Source organism: Oxyura jamaicensis, chromosome 4 (assembly GCF_011077185.1).
Source record: "Oxyura jamaicensis isolate SHBP4307 breed ruddy duck chromosome 4, BPBGC_Ojam_1.0, whole genome shotgun sequence".
NCBI classification, from domain to species: Eukaryota; Metazoa; Chordata; class Aves; order Anseriformes; family Anatidae; genus Oxyura; species Oxyura jamaicensis.
In genome coordinates this window covers 87,965,464-87,985,719 of record NC_048896.1, presented here as the reverse complement: position 1 = coordinate 87,985,719, position 20,256 = coordinate 87,965,464, and the positions used below count along the sequence as shown (strand labels likewise).

Genomic DNA, 20,256 nt, shown 5'->3' with positions numbered 1-20,256 from the left:
TAGGTTTCTTGCATCTCCAAGCTACAAGGCTACTTGAAACAATCCTCAAGAGCTGGCAGATGTAAAGGAATCTAACTGATTCAAAGAAGGCTGCCAATTGTCAAGTTATTTTGTACTCATCATTGATTTGTGCAGTCCTGGACTTGTTTTTGTTTTATTTAGGTCCTTGGACACTGGTGTGGAAATGGTAGAGCAGGCAAAGTCATAAATAAGTTCTTCCCGTTCCACCTCGATGGCCAATGTAATGTAGTTAAGAATTTAATGACATTTTTTGTTTCTTTTTGTGCTTTTTTTTTTTTTTCGTTTTCCTGATAATTTCCTTATTTCCAGTCATTGCACTGGCAGTGTCATGATTGAAATGAACACTGTCATCTCATCTCCACACGTGCATTGGCTGGTACTGGCTGGAGCATCGAGGAATTTGGTTATTTCATTGCTTTGGTCCAAGCTACGGTGAAGCCTTTCTGTTGCTGTACTCAATTTTCTGCTTAAGCAAAATAACGCATGTCTAAGTTTTGCATTTAGCTGAGAGTCAGATCTTCACTTCAGGGCTGTGCTACTTGGACAGATTTACAGAGGGATTTTTGGGAAACTTCAGTGATCTGTCCCAGATGTCATTTCTGGCCCTCAGAGCCCCCTTTTGTCAAGAAAGAAAGATGCTTTGTAGTAACTTTTACACAAAGTAACCAAAGCAAAATATTTTTGTCTGTCGTGTAACAGTGGTGTCGGCCTCCTCTGCAAGTTCCCTCGTTCTAGAGTAGATTTCATGTAGGGCACGTGAACCTTAAGACCTCTGAAGTTCTTTGTTTGCAGACAGTAATTGTCGGTTTGCCCGTTGCCATTGTTTAGCTATCCTGTTGTAAATAAATAGGTCCAGCCAGTCTAACGTTTATATAACTGCTTTTAGGGAAAACTTAACGGAATTGTTTCCTCAGGCATCATAAAATGGACAGCAGCTAAAAATGTAACTTGTCAATAGTAAGGAATGAATTCTTCTCTCACAAAGAGAGTTTGTAAAATGCTTCATTTTAGAAGCCCAGTGTGAGAGGGAAAACTGGATCTTGCCCAGACAGTTGTTAAGCAAGCCCTGCTGTGCTTGGGTGAAGAAGGGAAGCGAATCTGTGGCCTCAAAGTACCTAATGATAGAAAAGTTTGAGATATGTATATATGTTTGTACATAAATGTAAACTCAAATGTATGTTGAGGATGTTTGCAAAGAACTAAAATAATTTTGAATCTTAGATCTTGTAGAATTGACAGCACTTTGGGCATGTGCTTGATGAAGTTTTACTGCGATGACCAACGTTATTTGTATGGGATTAGAGTATTCCCTGTTGGGGTTTCCCAGGTTTTCTGCACATATCTATTGCTGAAAGTAAGGCATGTTTCAGGAGTATGCTTCAGCATTGCCAAATCAAGGTAATTGATACTCTTTCTTGCATTTCATCTCCAGAACAGGAGGACCTACTAGTTACGTGTAACAGCACAAAGGAAATTGCTTGCCTGGAAACCTTTAATGTATGGGGATTCAATTTAAAGATCTACTCAAAGCAAAGTGGTATTTAGATTATATCAAATTGTAAGTTAACTAACAGAGGCCATGTATGCCGAATCAGCATTTATTTTATTTAAGCCTAGACTTCAGAAGTGCTCTTGTTGCAAAAAAGAATTGTAGAGATTAAGGATCTGCCTTCCCCAGAAAGCAATGTTCTGGAAATGTAGTTGGCAATTGGCAGTATTACCTGGGCTTGTTTTTTCCTACCAAGTGTAGGAGGATTCAGGACATCTACCTGCGCTCCCTTGGATATTTGTGAGCTACCAAGAGGACGATACCTGTTAAAAAAGTGCTGTGGGAAAACTTACCTACTGAGCCCTACAAGGGTGTAGGAGGTTGCTAAGGATAAGGCCCTTGTTCAGAATGTAATCTGAACCATGTGTGAAACCATCGTATGTGCAGATAACAGAACACATATGGATGTGGTATTCTGAAAACCTCTAGGTATGCTGAGATGATTCAGCTTTTGCTCTGTTGTCCTGTGTGACATCTTTATGGAAATTCTGCAGAAATAACTGGTTCCTGTGCTAAACTTCCTCCCAGCTCTGCAGTCGTGCTTTTCCAGACTTGTGCAGCATCTTCTGTCCACACTGTGTCGTATGCTGAGATACAACAGTTAAACTTCTGAGCATGGGCAAAGGCTAGAGAAGTTGGATGTGGGCAGAAGTCTTTTTGTAATACGCTCTATGAAAGGTTTTATTCATTCTGAACAAGCATCATCTAATTTAAATACTGATTTCTGAAACATGGAACCTTTCAATGGGAAGCCAGTTACTTATGATTTAAGAGGTCATCTAAATGTAAATGCAGAACTTCAGCAGAGCTGCTGCATGAAACTGCTCTTCACGTTTGCAGAACGATTGAGGATTGGGAAGTGTTCCAGAACTTGGGTCTCACTGCATCTATCTGTGAATGATTGAATCTGTTTCTCTTCAACTCTTCACTCCAAAAAAAAAAAAAGGGTTGTATCCTAGTTAGTAAGATACCGTGTTAAGAGTATTTCTAAAATACTTGCTCATGTAGTGTTTGTGTAAAGGGAGATTGCTGATTTGGATAGACAGATTGGTTTTTAAATGTAAAAGCATCTAAAAAACATCTCATCTGCTTGAAACTTGATAATGAGGGAACCAAAGCCAGAAGAAAATAATTGAAATGTAACCAGAAGCTTAGTGATTGATTTGAAATACAAATTTGAGCTTTTATCGTATTTTAAAATCCATGATCTACGTTATGAATTCCTGTCTAAACTTAAATGGATTTCTATTGTCTTCTGCCTCCTTACCATCTTGGAGGGAGTGTCCTGCGTGGTGAAAGGCAACGTGCTGTCCATCAGCTGCTTTAGATGAGTTTGTGGAAAAAAATGGTGGAAACAAACCTACCATCACTAAACTGGTATTTGATTTTGAAGAGCCTCAACCATCACAGAAAAGTTTTTAGGGGATCTGCAGGTAGAGCAGTGATTTCTTTCATCCTTTTTTGTCTTCTTACTCGATAGCTTCACCAACTGAGCACATCGAAAAAAAGATAAGTAAGTCATGGTTATTCCACAAAGAACCAAATATAGTGTCTTCTTCAAAAGTTAATTTTTCAATGTCGTGACTTTGATCACCCCCTTTTCAGGTGCTTAGTAACAGAAGAAAGGATAATTTGAAGATAATTGTTCTAGAAACTGAACGTGGCAGGGTTTAGTTAAATCTCTGGGTTACTATAAAGCAATTAGTCGTTTGAAAATCTAACAAAACAACCCCCAGGATAGTTTGTCCATCTTCTTGTTCTGAGCTGAGCTTTTTGTCCTCTTAATTTGTGAGGGTGTTGCAGGTGTTCAGAGCAAGATACCATTTGGAGAGGGGTAGATCGAGGGATTTGCACTGATTTTAGTCAAATGTAAGTTTTGGTTTTAAGGTGATTTGATTTCATGAGATTTTTGCCCTCAGTCACAGTATGAGAAGAAGCCATTCCTCTGTCCCAGATGAGAGGAAACATAACACATTAGGAGAGGAGCATCCCTCCATTCCTTTGCCTGAGGATTGGTCAGTAGTTTGTCTTTTGTCAAATTATATTCTTGATTTTTAGGAAAGCAATAGCTTTCCTAAAGATGTAATTGTGATGGTTGTTTTCCAAGGAAAAGAAGTTTGGAATCTTTGTCCTTTAACATAAATTCTGTCTTTAGTTTGTTTATAATGCGCTTAGTCATTGGTGAACTTAAATGACAGAGCAACCTTACCAAAACAGTCTTTTCGGCTCTGTTCCTCCCTGTTCTCCAGACAAGCTCCCAGCTCTCCTGAACCTCTCAAAGGAATGGAGTTTGTCCCACAGCCACTTCCTTAGTTCAGTGTCTTTCCTGGTAGAGAGGCAAGAGAAGACTAAACATTTTTACTTCTATTTTTATTACACAAGTCCACGATAGAAATGGGAGTATTAGTGGATGAAACGCAGCACAAGTAGGTAGCAGCACCAGAAAAACACGTGGTCGTGGTCAGCAAGCGTTTTCATATTGAAGAGACAGGTTTGACTGTCTATGTTTGTGTGTTTTAATTTTGATTTGAAGTACGTTTTAACTGCATCTATTCTGTTTCAGAACCTTGATTATTTTGTTCTAGTTTCTTTGTAATGCTAGTAAATTTTTATTCTGGAGTGCAGGTTGACCTCCAGCAGTCTGCATATTTGTAGTGTAGCCGATTGTAGTGCAGGCTAAGAGAAATTATTTGATACAGGATTGCAAACTGATATTACTTGGATACAAAATGAACTGAAAATGAAGACAGAAGGGAAGATATCTGCAAGTTGTTCAGTATGTGCTTACCCGTTAGGTTATAGAAGAGAACATTTCTTGTCTTCATCTGTCTGAACTGTTCTTTTTTTTCTTACCCAATATTAAATCTCCACCAGTTTTTAAGTGTTCTTTGTCTAATCCCCCTTTTGACAGTTTACAGTTAGATGAAGTTTGTCATGATTTCTGTAGCTTTCTAAGTTTGTTTAGTGAAATACTATTTTTTTTCATGCTTCATGTAATTTGCAGGAAGTTTGAGGGATTATAATTCTTTGCACATAAGTGCACATATAAACAAAATAGATAATTATTATGTTACCGCCTCTACTCTTTACCACTGATCATTTTGTCTCAAGTCTAACATCACCAAGAATGCCTTGTAAGTGGTTTCAAGAAAGCAATACATTTGTCCTTTGCCAACTTAAAACTGATCACAGTGTATTCGTAACATAGTCTACAAGCAACTGTAGGCTCTGTATTCAGTAAAGTGCTCTTCTTAAATGCATTACTCTCTGTAGTTGTTCAAAAATGATTATAAACTTTGAAATTACCCATCACACACAATATGTTTGTCTCCTCGTATTAGACCAGAATTAAGGGAAAACTGGATGAATTCTTTTGATGAGCTGTAGGCAAAGTTAATTAAATACAAATGTTTTCTATGACCAAACCATCACTTTTCACTTCTTTGGGCTGGTTGAATGCTGACAGCATCGTCAGAAATTCCTGTCAATCTGCCTGTCACTCATCGCTTGTGAAAGTGCTGAGAGAAGTGACAAACAAATCTTGGAAATGTTAAGGGAAGAGGCAAAGCATGTTAAATATTCCTTTCTTTTTTGGTCTCTCTCAGCCTATTGCGTTGCTGTCCCAGATGAATTTTTAAGGATGCTGGTACTATGCGAGGCATAATTTCTCACAGAAAAACTCAGTTACCGTAATTGAATCACTCCATTCCACACCCCACAGTCCCCCCAGACAACATAAACCTAAGATCTGTCTAGCTATCTTTCAGAGCAAGTCTTTGATTAGGATACTAATCCAGAGAGCCAGGGATTTCTGTTGAAACCAATGTCTGCAATGTGGAGGAGCATGGAGCCTGTCAAATGGTCTGTGTGTACAGCACTGGGACTGGTCCACACGGTCTGAAGTCGTCACCTGCTCACCCAGTTTTCAGCCATCCTGTCTGGTTAACTTCTCTGTGGTCTAGTGTTTGAAAAAAAAAAAAAAGAAAGAAAGAAAGAAAGAAAAAAAAACACCCACACTGAAATTCTTGCCCTAAGTAGAAAAGAAAGAAGCTCCCAGGCTGTTTCCTCATAGAATCGTAGAATCATTAAGGTTGGAAGAGACCTTCAAGATCATCTGGTCCAACCATCACCCTGCTTTTTTCCTCCTTCCTGTTCAGTGTGGCTAGTTCGAAGTCTGGGGTGAAGGTAATTGAGGAGGTAGCTATCTCAAAGGCCACAGAACTTAATTATAATTAATGAAGGAGAAGTAGGGGAAAATCTGCAGCTAAATGTGTGTGTTTACTTCTGTCAAAACTACAGGAGAAGGTAACAGAAGGGGGCATAACAGAAGGGGCCAAGCCAGACTTAGACTTATTTTAGCACTTACAGTAAGCAAAGACTGATCTATGGTCCTCTGCAGCAGGGAAAGCCCTACAGACTTTTCTTTGTTGACATTTGTGGGTAGGGTATCTCATAGGAAATTAGAACTATTTCAAGAAGTAAAAAAATGTTATTGTTAGAGGCAAAAATGGAGAAGAAAGTTCTTTAAAATAGTATGACTCGCTCGAGCTTCCTTTCTTCACTTTACAATTATGGAGTCTTGCATCTTAATTTGCTTCCTTAAGTGTAATCACAGAAAGAGTTGATCTGCTATTGCAGTAGCACATATCACCTGTCTGCTGGAGCACAGAGACCACCACAGGTGTGCTTCCCAGTCTGCCTCTCCATCTTCCACAGATGCAGTCAGATTCCCTGTTTTATGTCTGACTACACATGGTTAGAGATACTCAGTCATTAAATCAAAATTCACTGAAAAGAGCAATCCCAGTTTTCTTCTGAAGTAAAAACACCTGGAAGCCAAACTACTTCTTCCTCTACCAGTTTGTAACTTCAGTGATGATTTCCCATTTTTAAAAATAACAGTGAGTACAGGTGTCTCATGAAGAAGCTCCAGCTCTCATCATATGGTAACATAGGTGCCATCAGGGGACTGGGTGGAAAATTTGCGTAGCCACTCTCTCTCATCCCATCTGATTAATAATTTCAAAAAAAAAAAACACAACAACAAAAGTGAAAACTGGAGTAAAAACTGCATGACTGCTGGCCAGTATCTACCATTTCCTGATGTTTTTAAAAATAATTCTAATTCTTCAGCTTTCTGATGCTACGTGTTCAAGAAATAATGTTCAAAAATAATTTTGAGAGGAGATATTAAAGAGACCGTTTATGTCACAAAGCTGCTTGTCTTGGAAGTACGTGCCAGGAATTTTACCTCTCTGTTTACTGTAGAGATACGTCTTAAAGGGGTCAGTGTAATTCCCAGAATGAGGAAGTCAAGCTAAACCAGAATGATATGGGAAAGTAAGATGGAAGAGAATGAGCTCATGGCAATATTGTATATAGGCCTTTGAATAGCTTCATACGAGAGGTCTTAAAAAAAAATTATGTATTTAGAATTCTGGGCTGTATTTCCCATCTTTGAAATCATGTGCATTTTATCAATAAAAGAAAGCATAAATACAGAAAATGTTAGAATGATTTGCAGATTTTATCAGAGGGCTGTCATTTTCAGGTTTTTATCATGATCCAGTAGGATAACAGAGCTCTTGAGATTTGCGAGGTGCTCATAGATGTGTTGAAATGCAATATTCACCCCTGTACTGCCATCCCTTTCAGATTATGCTGCAGTAAGAAGCACTGCTAGAGCCTTTTCAATATTCCAGCCAGCTCCCTCTCAGATTGTAGTCATAAATCTTTTCAGCCTAGTTGCACTTTCTGAAGAATACAGGGACTCATAAATTATAAATGAGTCGTAGCATCCTGAATAACTTTCACATTTCTGAAAATTTAGCTCATTAAAAATATTTGCATCCCATCTATTTAGTTTAAATGCCAAAGTTGGTTTGTGTATGTTAGGATTAACGTTTTTCCGGATCTGTTCTCAGCATATGTGTTTCTTAATTTGTTGCCTTTAAGCTTTACTTTTCATGTCATGTTTAACTGCTAGAAGGAGCGTTTGATTTTTCACATCTGCTTGGAATCTTTTAGGTCTTTTCAGACTGCTGGACTTGAGGCAAGCTCAGCGGGAGGGGTTTTCTGATGGTCTTGCAGATTCCTTAGAGGGCCCAAAACCTTGAGACATGGGAACATGGCTCTTGCTGGAGGCACATGAACCAAGCCTGAATTCATCAGAAAAGCTGAATCACTAGATGAGTAACTGAACCTAGCAATCAGATGACATAGCATCATGTGTGTTTACCAGGAGCAGCTTTAAAAGTAAAAGCTTTGAGGGAAGGAGTTGCTCAGTACAGTAAGCTTTAGGTTTTCTGACTGGACGTACCTCTGTGTTGAATATTAAAAAATCACTGTGCTGTTGCAGCGTGTCAAAGATTTGTTGTTTGAGCTTGGAAAATAATGTGAGCTTGGAAAATCATAGTAGTATTGTCTGGGTTTAAAAATCTACATACAAGGTAACCGGACATTTCCACATTGTAGATTTCCAGCTTCTTAGCAGTATACCTTCTTTCCTCTTGCCACTTCTATTAATTAAAACAGAATTTTTTTCCTTCTCTAACATTAAATCCACTGAAAGCCTGAAGCTCTTGAGCTGATACTACAAAAGATGAATGATATAATTTGTTGTGCATACATATAGTATTGGAAAAAGATAAAAGCGAACAAAAATATGCCTAGATAGGTAGTTGCAATGGGACATGTTCTGTGCTTCCTCACATCCAGTCTTAATGTTTGAAAAAATAAGGGCATTCGTTATTGACATAAAATAGAACAGATGAAGGCAAAAAGACAGAATGTAACCAGCTTCATCAAATGTGAAATAGTTTTAGCTTGTGAATAAATGTCTGTGTTGCTGAATTTCATTATGATGCTATAAAAATGTGTGCCTATCACAGGAGAACGTAAAACTCCCTTGTAGTTTTTAAATCTATCCATTGAACGGGAAATAGTTGTGTAATAGTTTTCCAACAGCAAGAATAGCTTTAGAGGACCAGCTGGACACACACACTTGTACTGCTAGAACTGGAACAGCAAAACAAACCTAAAACCTTGAAAAATAAAGAAGGTGGGGAAGGATTTTTGTCATGCTTTTCTTACTATGTAGAAATAGAGCTAAAAGGTGCAGAATTTTGTTTTCTTGACTGGTTATGTATGTAGTTACTATTCAGACTTAAAGACGGTGTTTCAGTCTATTCTAGATTCTAACCTCAAACAGAATTTTTGTTTGTATAGCACTTGATTGATAATGTTCAGTACAAAGAGAGGTTGGCTTTTTCATCAGTCGGTGCTCCATGAATTTGGTTGAAATAGAGTTAGCCTTCCTGATGATCTCTCAGCAGTTATTCAAAGAGATAAAGGCAAAATACAGCTTACTTGCCAATATTTCAAGCTAAAAAGAAGAACAGAAGTGGAATTAGGAATTTTATGCTGAACAAGAATTGTGACCTGGTCTTTATTACACAAGAAATATAATTATTGTTTGCTAGAAAACACTATAACCCTTTTTCTAGCATAATATTTCTTTCTTTCCTCATTCCATTACCATTGTATATGTTTATACATTTAACTAGGATGTTTAAACAGAATACAAACTGTAGTTTGTTGTTTATTTTTTGTGTGATGTTTAGTAATCCGAGTGCATATCTGAAGGAGAAACATGGTGTTAATTTTTTTCTTCTTTTTTTTTTTTTTTCTTTTTTTAAGGCTCCTGCTAAGAAAGATTCAACTCAAAGTACCATCAAAGATGACAAAATCCATCTGTTGAAGTATAATATAGGAGATCTAGTGTGGTCAAAAGTGTCTGGTTTTCCGTGGTGGCCATGTATGGTTTCTGCTGATCCTGTTCTCCATGCCTACACTAAACTAAAAGGTATGTCAGTGATCCCACAAACATCCAGATTTTTTTTCATGATTATATAAACATTATTTTGGAAAAGTTCTGTTCTTCATTCTGTCTGTTCCATGGTATCAGTAACTGAACCAGTTTGTCGCTGTCAGGAAGAACGTTAAAATGATGCAAGCACTGTTCTTGAGCATATACCGGCTTGAGTTTATTTCACTGTGTTTTTTTGAAACTCCAAACATTCTCTGAAGGATATCAAAATTGTGATCTGTGAAATTGGTTGAAGTCTTATTAAGAAATGATCGCTGGTACATACTTCCCATTGGTTTTGTGGTGATGTTTGGAGAAGTGACACAGGCTAAAAAACGTATTGAAAGCTAATGGGAATTAAATACTCCTGATGATTATGCTTTACTAAAAGCAATTCCTAGTTCAGCCAGCTTAATTTTCTGTGATTCATAGAATCAATAGGTATCTACAGACTTTAGTTGATTCTAAATGCAAGCATGACTGAGTGTTAATGTAATTCTTAAGTAGAAACCTGTACCCATTTCATCATCTCATTTGTAGTTTCTTACTCGGTTCTAATACCTGAAACTTTTAAAGTTTATCTGTGCTGCTTGTAGAATGATTAAGTAATGTAGGTTGGAAAGGACCCATAGAGGTCCTACGTTCTCCAAGCTAAACCAGGTTTCATAGGGTTTTGTCTAGTGAAATATTTAATGTCTTCAAGGATGGAGATTGCACAGCCTTTTTTATTAGCACTGTGTGAATCCAGGGACAGTCTGGCTCAGCCTTCTCTGTATCCTTCTCCATTAAGCTGTTGAAGACAGCAGTAAGATCTCTCCAAACCTCATTGGGCTGTTTGCTTTGGTTTAGTTGGTTTTGGTTTCCTGAGATTTAAAAAGCTCCCTGAACATCTTATTGTACATATTGTGCTCCAGCTCCCTAATCGCCTTGTTAGCCCTCCACTGGACTGCCTGTATTATGTCAGTGTCTTCACTGTACTGGGGAACCCAAAGCTAGACACAGTATTCCAGATGTTCTCTCACAGGTGCCAGACAGAGGGGAATAAGCCTGTTTGGTTTATCTGACTTGCTGACTATATTCTTGCAACTTGTATATTCTACAATTATGTGGCCTTCTTCCCTACAAGGTTATGCAGTTGGTTCATGTTCAAGTTGATGTCCACAGGGACCCCACATCTTTTTTGCATAGCTGTTTTCTAGTCAGACAGCATCCATTGTGTACCTCTGTGTCAGCTTATGCTGTCTTGGGTGCAGGACTCTGTGTTTGCTTTTGTTGAACTTAATGAGGTTCCCGTCAGCCTGTTTCTCAAGCGTGTTAAGTTTTTCCTCATGACAGTAGGGTTGTTGACTGGAATTATTCCCCAGAGGCACTCTGCTCTGGTCCAGGTCATTTTTCAAGTCATCTCTCACCCATTTGGTGGAACCAAATCTCTCCACCAATGTGGAGGGACTAGAAATGTGTAGGGCTAGAAATAATAGTGATCTTGACACTTTGAGGGTGTGTTCTGAAAAAAATGCAATTCAGTTGGAATAAATGTTTTTTTTCGGTGGTAGAAGATCATGCTAGGAAATGAGTGGAAAGCTGCATTTCTGAAGAATCTGAGAGTCATAATAACCCCATGTGGTTTTCCCTGCAGAAAGACCAAAGTTACACTGACATATAAAAAGTGCTGTTTATAAAATGCATGAAGTAGATCCTTTGCTTTTTCAGTGGCAGCATGGCCTCAGCACGAGTACATTGTTCATTTCATCTAGTTTGGGCCATCTCATTTGAAGAGATGTGGACCAAATGGAGAAGGTGCTGAGGAGAGCATGAGCACAAATGTAGGTGTCTGCGGGTGAGGACAAAGAGAAGGAACTGGGGCTCTTTAAGCTGACAAGGAGAAGCTAAAGAAGAACCACATAACGTGCCTTAAATAACACAAGTTACGTGCAAAGAAGAAAAAAGCATAAATTCTTCTTACTCTGAGAACAAGACAGCTTTGTAACAGTGAATATTTAGACTGCATACTAAGAATGACTTGGAAGTGAAAAAGATTGTGACACACTGGAATGAGTTGCCTGGAGAGACTGTGTTTTCTCATTCACAGTATGTTTTTAAGAACAAATTGAAGGAGGATCTCTAGGATTATAGATAGACTCAATGTTCATAGTAAACTAAATGGTTTCTTGAAATCCCTTTCAAACATGCGTGAAATTGCTAAAATGGCTGTTACAGACTTCTCAGGCAAATATTTCATGTAGCAGTCTTTCAGAGTTGATCAGGCAGTTCCTGCGGTTGTAGTCTTTGACTATTTAGTCTACTGTGACATAGAAGAGCTGGATTTTGAGAGAAATAGAGCTGTTTTATTTCCTAACTAAATTGTTCCACTCCTTGAAAGGAGCAAGATTCATGCTTCATTATCAAGCATGGTGGCTTTTTAAAGGAAACTATAAAAACAGATTTAGCAAACAAACAATGTCATACCTGTGAGTGCAACCTGTGGAGTGCTAACAGAAAGAGGAGCCCACATGCTTTAAATTAAATTCCATCTCTTTGAAATAATGTATATATGAGGAGCATTTCAGGTATTTACTCTGGAGTTGATTTGGAGCTTGCCTTGACCTTCAGGAAGTACACATGTATAAAACTCAACCAAGAACCTCCACCTTTGACTCATGTTCAACTTGCTGTCAACCAGAACCACCAGTTCCCTTTCAGCCTCTCATACCCCACTCTGTACGTACAGACGGGGTTGCCCCATCCCAGGTGCAGAATCTAGCACTTGCTCTTGTTAAACTTCATGTGGTTGGTGATTGCCCAGCCCTTTAATTTGTCCAGATCTCTCTGCAGGGCCTCTCCACCCTTGAGGAAATCAACAGCTCTTCCCAGTTTAGTGTCATCCACAAACTTAGTATACCTTCGAGTCCTGCACCCAAGTCATTTTTGAAAACATTAAAGAGAACTGGTGCTAAAATGGAGTCCTGAAGAACCCCACTAGTGACTGGCTGAGAGCCTGATGTAACCCCATTTACTATAACCCTTTGAGCCTGACCCATTGACCAAATGTTCACCCATTTCATGAGGTCTTTGTCTAGCTGTATGTTGGACATTTCATCTAGAAGTATACTGTGAGAAACAGTATCAAAAGCTTTTCTGAACTCCAAAAAAGATTACATCAGCTAGCTTCTCTTGGTCACCAAGGTGGGTGTCCTTGTCATAAAAGGAAATTAAGTTCTTTAAACAGGACGTTACCATCATGAACTCATGTTGGCTATGACCAGTGACTTCATTGTCTTTCAGGTGTTTTTCAGTAACTCCCAGAATAATCTTCTTCATAATACTACCAGGCACTGACGTGAGACTGACAGGCCTGTAATCACCAGGGTCTTCTTTCTTGCCCTTCTTGAAAATTGGAACTATGTTTGCCAGCTTCCAGTCAACTGGGACCACTCCAGATTCCCAAGACCATTGCAATTACAATGGCAAACAGTATCTCTGTAGGCCTCCTATGTTGCCTGACCTTGCTTCCAGTGGCAATACACCTTTTTTCCGCCTAAGCTCTAGAAGAGTTTAGCTAAGCCAACCTTCTGCTCCACCTGCTTGACTTCAGACCTCTTGGAATTGCTTGTTCCTGTGCTCTTAAGAGGTGGTACTTAAAAACTGACTGGCACTGACGGACCCAACTGTTTACAAAAGCAGTTTCCCAGGGGATCTTACTAACCAGATCCCTGAAGAGCCTGAAGTGTGCTCTCCCCATATCCGGGGTTGAGGTTTTGATGGCAGTTTTCCTCCTATCACCAAAGATTTTAAACTTGACTACTTCATGGTCGCTATGGCCAAGACAGACGCCTGTCACCACTTCACCCTGAGACCTTCTCTGTTCACAAGCAACATATCTAGGATGGCACCTTTCCTAGTCAGCTCCCTTAGTACCTGTACCAAGAAATTATTGTGAAGGTGTTTTAGGAATCTCGTGGACCTGTTTGTATCAGCTGTGTGGTATTCCCAGTTAACATCCGGCAAGTTGAAGTCACCCATAAGGAAAAGGGCAGCTGATCTAAAGGTATCTCTTAGTTCCTTACAGAATAACTCATCCTGTCTGGGTACCTATAGTAGTCTCCCACTACAACATCTCCACTTTTTTGGGCGACATTTCTTGTCGCCCTTACTCAGAGGTTCTCAGACATGTCATCACCACCTGCAATCTCTGTACAGCCCAGCCCCTCCCTTACACACAGCACCAGCCGCACCTGCCCTGCCTATCCCTTTTGAAGAGCCTGTAACCATCCATCATAACACATCAGCCACAGGACTCTTCCCACCAGATTTTGCTTACGCCAACAATGTTGTGGTTTTGGGACTGAGCCAGGGCTGCTAGCTCCTCTTGCTTGTTCCTCATGCTGTGTGCTTTGGTGTAGAAACATTTCAAATGTGCTTCATTGTACCCAACTCCTTGTGGAGCAGACTGAAGAATCTCACTGGCATGCAGTCCCTCTAATTTTGTTGTGCCATCCCATAGCATGCCTGGTTTTATCCCTTTACCCCTTCAAATCTAGCTTAAAATTTTATCAGTCAGCCCTGCTAGCTCCTGTGCAGAAATCCTTTTCCTGTTCTGAGAAAGGCAGATCCCACCAAGCACCTGCAGGCCAGGTGTTGTGTGGACCCCCCCATGATTGAGAAACTCAAAATTCTGCCAGTGACACCATCCTTGGAGCCATGTATTGATCAGCTGGGTCTGCCTCTTCCTTTCAGTATTGTTCCCTTCTGCAGGAAGGATAGAGGAAAACACTGCTTGTGGACCTGATCCTTTAACCAATTGCCCCAGGTCCCTGAAATCCCATATGATTGCTATTAGATTTCTCTTTGCTACCTCATCACTGCCAACATGAGAAAAAAATAATCAAAGGGATGTACCAGGCTAGTCACTTTTCTAGCAACGTCTCTTACTCGGACACCAGGGAGGCAGCAGGCATCCCCATGGGTTGGGTCCAGTTGCCATATCAGTTTTGAGCACCATGGAAAGAACATAAAACTATTATGTTGTGTCCAAAGAAGGGCTACGAAGATGGTGAGGGGTCTGGAGGGCAAGATGTGTGAGGAGTGGCTGAGGGCCCGTGGTGTGTTCAGCCCAGAGCAGAGCAGGCTGAGGGGAGGCCTCATGGCAGCCTGCAGCTCCCTCACGAAGGGAGCGGAGGGGCAGGCGCTGAGCTCTGCTCTCTGGGGACAGCGACAGGACCCGAGGGAACGGCATGGAGCTGGGACAGGGGAGGGTCAGGCTGGGGGTTAGGGAAAGGTTCTGCACCCAGAGGAGGTTGGGCACTGGGACAGGCTCCCCAGGGCAGTGGTCACAGCACTGAGCTGCCAGAGCTCAAGGAGTGTTTGGACAGTGCTCTCAGACACATGGTCTGATTTTTGTGTGGTCCTGTGTGGAGCCAGGGGTTGGGCTCAATGATCCTCGTAGGTCCCTTCCAACTCGGGATATTCTGTGATTCTGTGGTTCTCCCTGCACACCCAACTGTACAAACTGCCGCACAATGCCCTGTTAGCCCACCCTGATCACAGCACTCCCTGAACCTTCCTTGTAGGAACCCCCCTGTTCACCACAATCCCTTTCTGTGCTGCAGAACATGCATGCACCAGAGGTGATCACCTCAGCGAGTGACTAACAAGAGTGGTGGGTCCTGCAGAACGCTCTGCCAGAACTTCAGCAGCTTGTGGTTCAAGAATTCTGTGAGCCCAAAATGGTGACTTGGTATTTAGCAATCCATAGTGATGTCCTTTATTTCATCCAGGAATGTTATGAAATCAGACCACAGAAGATACCTGTAGATTCAAAAATAGGTTCAATTTTTCTAATGGTAGACACTATTATTTAGACTAATTAATTAGGCAGTTAGAGCCATCCAACATTATATTGCAAAAGGAAGAGAGCGTGTGCGTCTTCTTGGAATTGGGCTGTTGGATGATCAAAGGCAGATTTTAACAGGTGGTCGTAAATGTAGCATGTGCCATCTCTCTGTCAGCAGCTAGGACATCCTGGTTAAATACAAAATGTATCGTTTATTTCATCCAAGATTAATTCATTGGAGCTCAGTAGTCCCTAGTTAAGAGGAATTTTCTTGATGGGGACAAAATAATTACTGTTAGAGAATTGTTCCTTATTGTGCCTTATTGGAACATGTATTAGGCCACTGGATTGTGTCTTTGACACATACAGTTCTGAGACCTTTACCTATGCCATTCTTTTAGTCTCATACCTGATCTCAAATGAGTCATTATCATTCTTGTAGCTCTCCTGTATGTAGTATATATGGCTGCAATGGTTAGTAAAACTTCTGCTCATACCATTAATTAGGTTGATTTCATATTACTGTTCCAGATGCCACATTTTGAGGCAAGATCAAACCTCTTGAAACATAATTATTGGCTGAGTAATTACAAAAAGAGAGTAAGTCCAGAAAACCCAGTAATAATAGTGTATGAGGCAATCAGCTAGAAGTATTTGCTGACTAAATCAGAAGGTATGCTGTGAGTGAATAACCTAACAAAATCTAGACCTAGTTTGAAAACATCTGTTGCAGATGACCATGACTGTTACTTGTTCTTACCACACAGAAACCCTTCCCTGATTTCCTCCCAGACTACATCTTAGGCATTCTAACATGGCAATACCTTGAAGAACTGTATACAGAATACTGTAGGGTGGATAGCTGATGCTTTCTAGCAGGATTGACAAACACGAAAGTGTAGCTCATCACAGTAAAACTTTTTTTAGAAATGATACCTTAATTTGAAGACTTAGCAGACAACAAATCTGCAAGATTCTATGAAGGAGGTGCTAGAGGACCTTTCAGGTCTGATTCTCTTACCTGTGCCATCTGTCATTTAGAAGTTGGTTGTTAAGTCTGAACTCCTCCATGAATTTTGAAGGTGTTTTCTTCCCCCTTCGCTGTAGAATAGTTGAGATCTTTAGCAGGGGAAGGTCGTATGCCTATTTCTTACTACACTGAGCCAGTATTCCTCTTTACGATCTTAGAAATATACTTCTTGTCTAGATTTCAGAATTGTTCTTTCATCTTCCCACTCTCCCTCTCCCTTCCACCACACAAATCCTTTTCTACTCGTTTTGATTCCTTAAAAGCTTGGTTAAAATGAAATAGTGATCACAATTGTTAAAATTAGCTGAAGTGTGTGTTTGTATTTAAGAATATTAAAAAGATATGATTTAGGTAGATTGCAGATGAGGCTTAATGTACAAGCTGTCCAAGCTTTGAAAATCTGAATTTTGTATTGATTTTCACATGTAGCATTTTCAGAAAGATCCAGGCTTACATATAAGTTAATATACATAGAAAGCACTGACAGATGATTGTAATCTTAAGGTAATTTAGCGAAGCTTATTGTTGTTTGTATTAAACAGGTTGGGTTTTACGTCAAACTTAATAGCTTAACTGAGAGACTTTCAACCCAGTAAGTGGGTTTTTGAAAGGCAAACCAGTTGTGTTGTGTTTTGGTCATTGTGGTACTATAGCAGCTTATAAGTATAGAGAATAACATAAGTTGGATCTTAAATACTTTATTAAATTATTTTTCAGGACAGAAAAAGAGCTTTCGTCAATACCATGTTCAATTTTTTGGAGATGCCCCAGAGCGAGCCTGGATATTTGAGAAGAGCCTTGTGCCATTCAAAGAAAAAGACCAGTTTGAACAATTATGCCAGGAAAGTGCAAAACAAGCCCTCACTAAAGCAGAGAAAATAAAGGTAAGAAGCTTCCAAATAAGGCAAGATGTGCACTTTAAAAAAAAAAAATCTGTTATGAGAATGTGTAGATGTAAATAGGTATTCTAGGGAGCTTTTAAGATGGCTTGTTTTACAGAGTCTTGTAGTCTTACATTTCAAGTACAGATTTGAAGCATGGTATGACTTATCACTGTTAACTATTACTTATTAAATATGTTAATAAATAACTATTACTTATTAAAAATGAATACTGTTCTGCTTTGTCGTTGATTCATACATGGTACCAGTATTATCAAATACAATTCCATTTGAGTGTCTGAATTGTAATTATACATTACACTTACTGTCTTGAAATTGTTTTTTTGTTAATGTTGGTATTCTGGAATCAAAAGCGACCAAATTTCTCACACAGTCTTCTTACCTTGCAGATGTTAAAGCCTGTTTCAGGGAAACTGCGGCCGCAGTGGGAGATGGGTGTTAAGCAAGCAAGTGAAGCAGTAAGCATGACAGTGGAAGAACGGAAGGCCAAGTACACCTTCATCTACATTAGGGACAGACCTCATCTTAATCCTCGAGTCGCAAAGGAAGTTGGCATTGCTGTGGAGCCGTTAGAGGAGATAGATGAGTCATCTTACTCAAACGAAGAAACGACTGAAAATCTGAAATCAATGAAGGAGTCTGGCATTCCTAACAAGAGGAGGAGAAGGACATCAAAATTGTCTGCCACTGATGATACGCAAGAAAGCAGTCAGTCGGGGACTAAGAATACTACTCCTCAAAAGTCATCTGATCAGGCAGAATCCAAAAGAGGGATAGGTTCCCCTCTCAATAGAAAGAAAACTCCAGCATCTACTCCACGAAGCAGAAAGGGCGATGCAGTATCTCAGTTTTTGGTCTTTTGTCAAAAGCACAGAGATGAGGTTAGTCTCTTTTAGCTCTTACTTCGCTTTAGTTGACAAAAACTAATTGTTGTGATAGAATCCATAATATTCTTGGTTTGATGAAGTATGCCTGCATGAAGTCTTGGTCCAGACAGTAACAGAGAATGGAGGAAATGTGGATGAGTAAACAAAACAGTGATAGTGCCATTTTATTTTAAGCATGTCACATTAGTATCTTCCTACATAATTTAACATTCCTTTTTATTAGCCTTATATTTTTTTTTAATATACATAAGATTTAGTAGATACTCATACATATGCTTAGGCAAATATAAACAAGGTTATGCAGTTTATTGCCATCTACTTACAGTTAGCTTGTGCATTCTTTTTGATGACGTGGCTCAAATTATACAGTGTGTTCTCTTGTATTCAAACTCCTCAAAAACTCCATTTACCTACCTAGAATCCTTTGCTGAACTTCAAAAGAAGCTTCAGCAGTTACCAAAGCATATGAAAATGACTGTCAGCGTGCAATCAGCTGGGACAGAAACTAGGCCTTTTTGAGAGTATTACACTCCGTGGCAAGGTAGATTCAATAACGACTTTAATACCAACATTTCTTATGAAGACTGCTAGAGGCACAAAAGCAGTACCACTGTTCTAGCTCATTACTTTAAAATTATGAACATCTGAACAATAATCATGAGCAAGCCTTTGCAGTACAATTCCATGCACTGGAAGAATCATCAGTTCTGATGTTTTCTTTTAGTTGTACTCTTCTGTAATACTCACAAAGGGATCAGAAAGTTAGACTTTAATTGTCTTTAGCTGTTGATTTGTTGACTTCCTTGTAAAATATCCATATTAGAAAATATTAACAAATCTGAACTTTATGAAGAGAAATGGAAAAACAGATTTTGTTCCAAGGAAATAAATTAGTAGTTCAACTTAAGGATCGTTTTAGATCATTGCAACTCAAGACCGTCTTAAGAGTTAAAATGAACACAGTGTACGTATAGCTTTTTGTGGATTTGGTTCACTTGAGAAAAACATTAGCAGTTCAGTTTGCTGGCTCCGGAAACAAGAGGGTTTTGTACCCAGACTATTAAATACAGATTTTGAAATATTCATTATGAAAAGTTGTATGGGTAAAACATCTGTCTCATGTTTGAGAGAAGTGAGTTCTGTTTCCAGTTCTTCTGTAAGTAACTTGTGTAATGGCAAGAGGGCATTTCCTTGGCCTTTAAGGTAGGTAGCAAGAAGTCTTGTGCAGTATTGAGGCATGTGAAATTACTTCTCTGGAAGAAATTAGATTTTTATGATTGGTTTTATGGACTCTTAGCTGAACTCATCCTACTACAGAAGAGACATGCTATGTCTCTGATGTTACATTGCTATTTTCTGTGCCAGTTATCAAGTTTCATTCCCTTCTATGGTTATACTGTAGCTTTCAACGTAATAGATGAAAAATGCAAAGAATATTACAATATTTGACATTGAAGAATTGATTTGTCTTCAGTGTCACTTTGGGAAACTGAGAAACTTACATAAACTTGAAAATCACACTGATGATAATGTTTAATATTCCACAGAGTTATAAGTAAAAGGCAATACGTTTCAAAATACTACATATATCCTGAGAGAGGACATCCTACCATTTCTGCCTAGAATACCTTCTAATAAAATCAGTCATGAAAACCCAAATCCAGGATTATGTGATTGATGCTGTTAGATACAGAAGCAGTTCTGTGCATGGAACAGATGTAGGTTATAAAAACAGCAGATAACGGACAGCTCTAGCCAACAGTCCCTCTAGCAGATTAAGATCATTAGAGCCTGTTTTTTCCTTTCTCTTGATGTGACGACTACTAGCAAAGAAGGTAAATAAAATTTTAGATATTTACTCTTCTTGCACCAAACCTGCTACCTAAATTTAGTGAAGTCTTCAGGCCTGTCAGGTTGCTTTTAAAAGGGCAGTTTTGTGGCTTTGGTGGAAGGTGGAAATTGTATGCAAACGAACATTCAGTGTTTTCCCTTCTCTTTGGCTTATCCAGTTCAATTTGCGTAGTTTGCTTTCCACCCAAGAGACTTCCCCCCCCGCCCCCCCTTTGTTAGGTATTATGATATTTTAGATGTAATGATAACATCAGCTAAAAAACAGACCTCTTTTTGATCCATTTATATTGGTGGCATCTGAGAGATCAGAGTATGTGTC

At 39.3% G+C, this 20,256-nt stretch overlaps 1 protein-coding gene across 8 annotated transcripts in view; it reads left to right on the top strand.

Annotated features, from left to right (window-relative positions):
• NSD2 (nuclear receptor binding SET domain protein 2) overlaps window positions 1-20,256 on the top strand; it is a 103,948-nt gene that overhangs the window by 47,148 nt on the left and 36,544 nt on the right. For all 8 annotated transcript variants that reach the window (XR_004750682.1, XR_004750679.1, XR_004750678.1 and 5 more), the window contains 3 exons: window positions 9,269-9,434; window positions 17,015-17,181; window positions 17,589-18,080. Coding sequence is in view for 1 of the 8 variants with exons in the window: in XM_035325832.1 (XP_035181723.1) it covers window positions 9,269-9,434; window positions 17,015-17,181; window positions 17,589-18,080 (825 nt within the window). In the remaining 7 variants the exon portion in view is untranslated. The remainder of the gene's footprint in view (window positions 1-9,268; window positions 9,435-17,014; window positions 17,182-17,588; window positions 18,081-20,256) is intronic.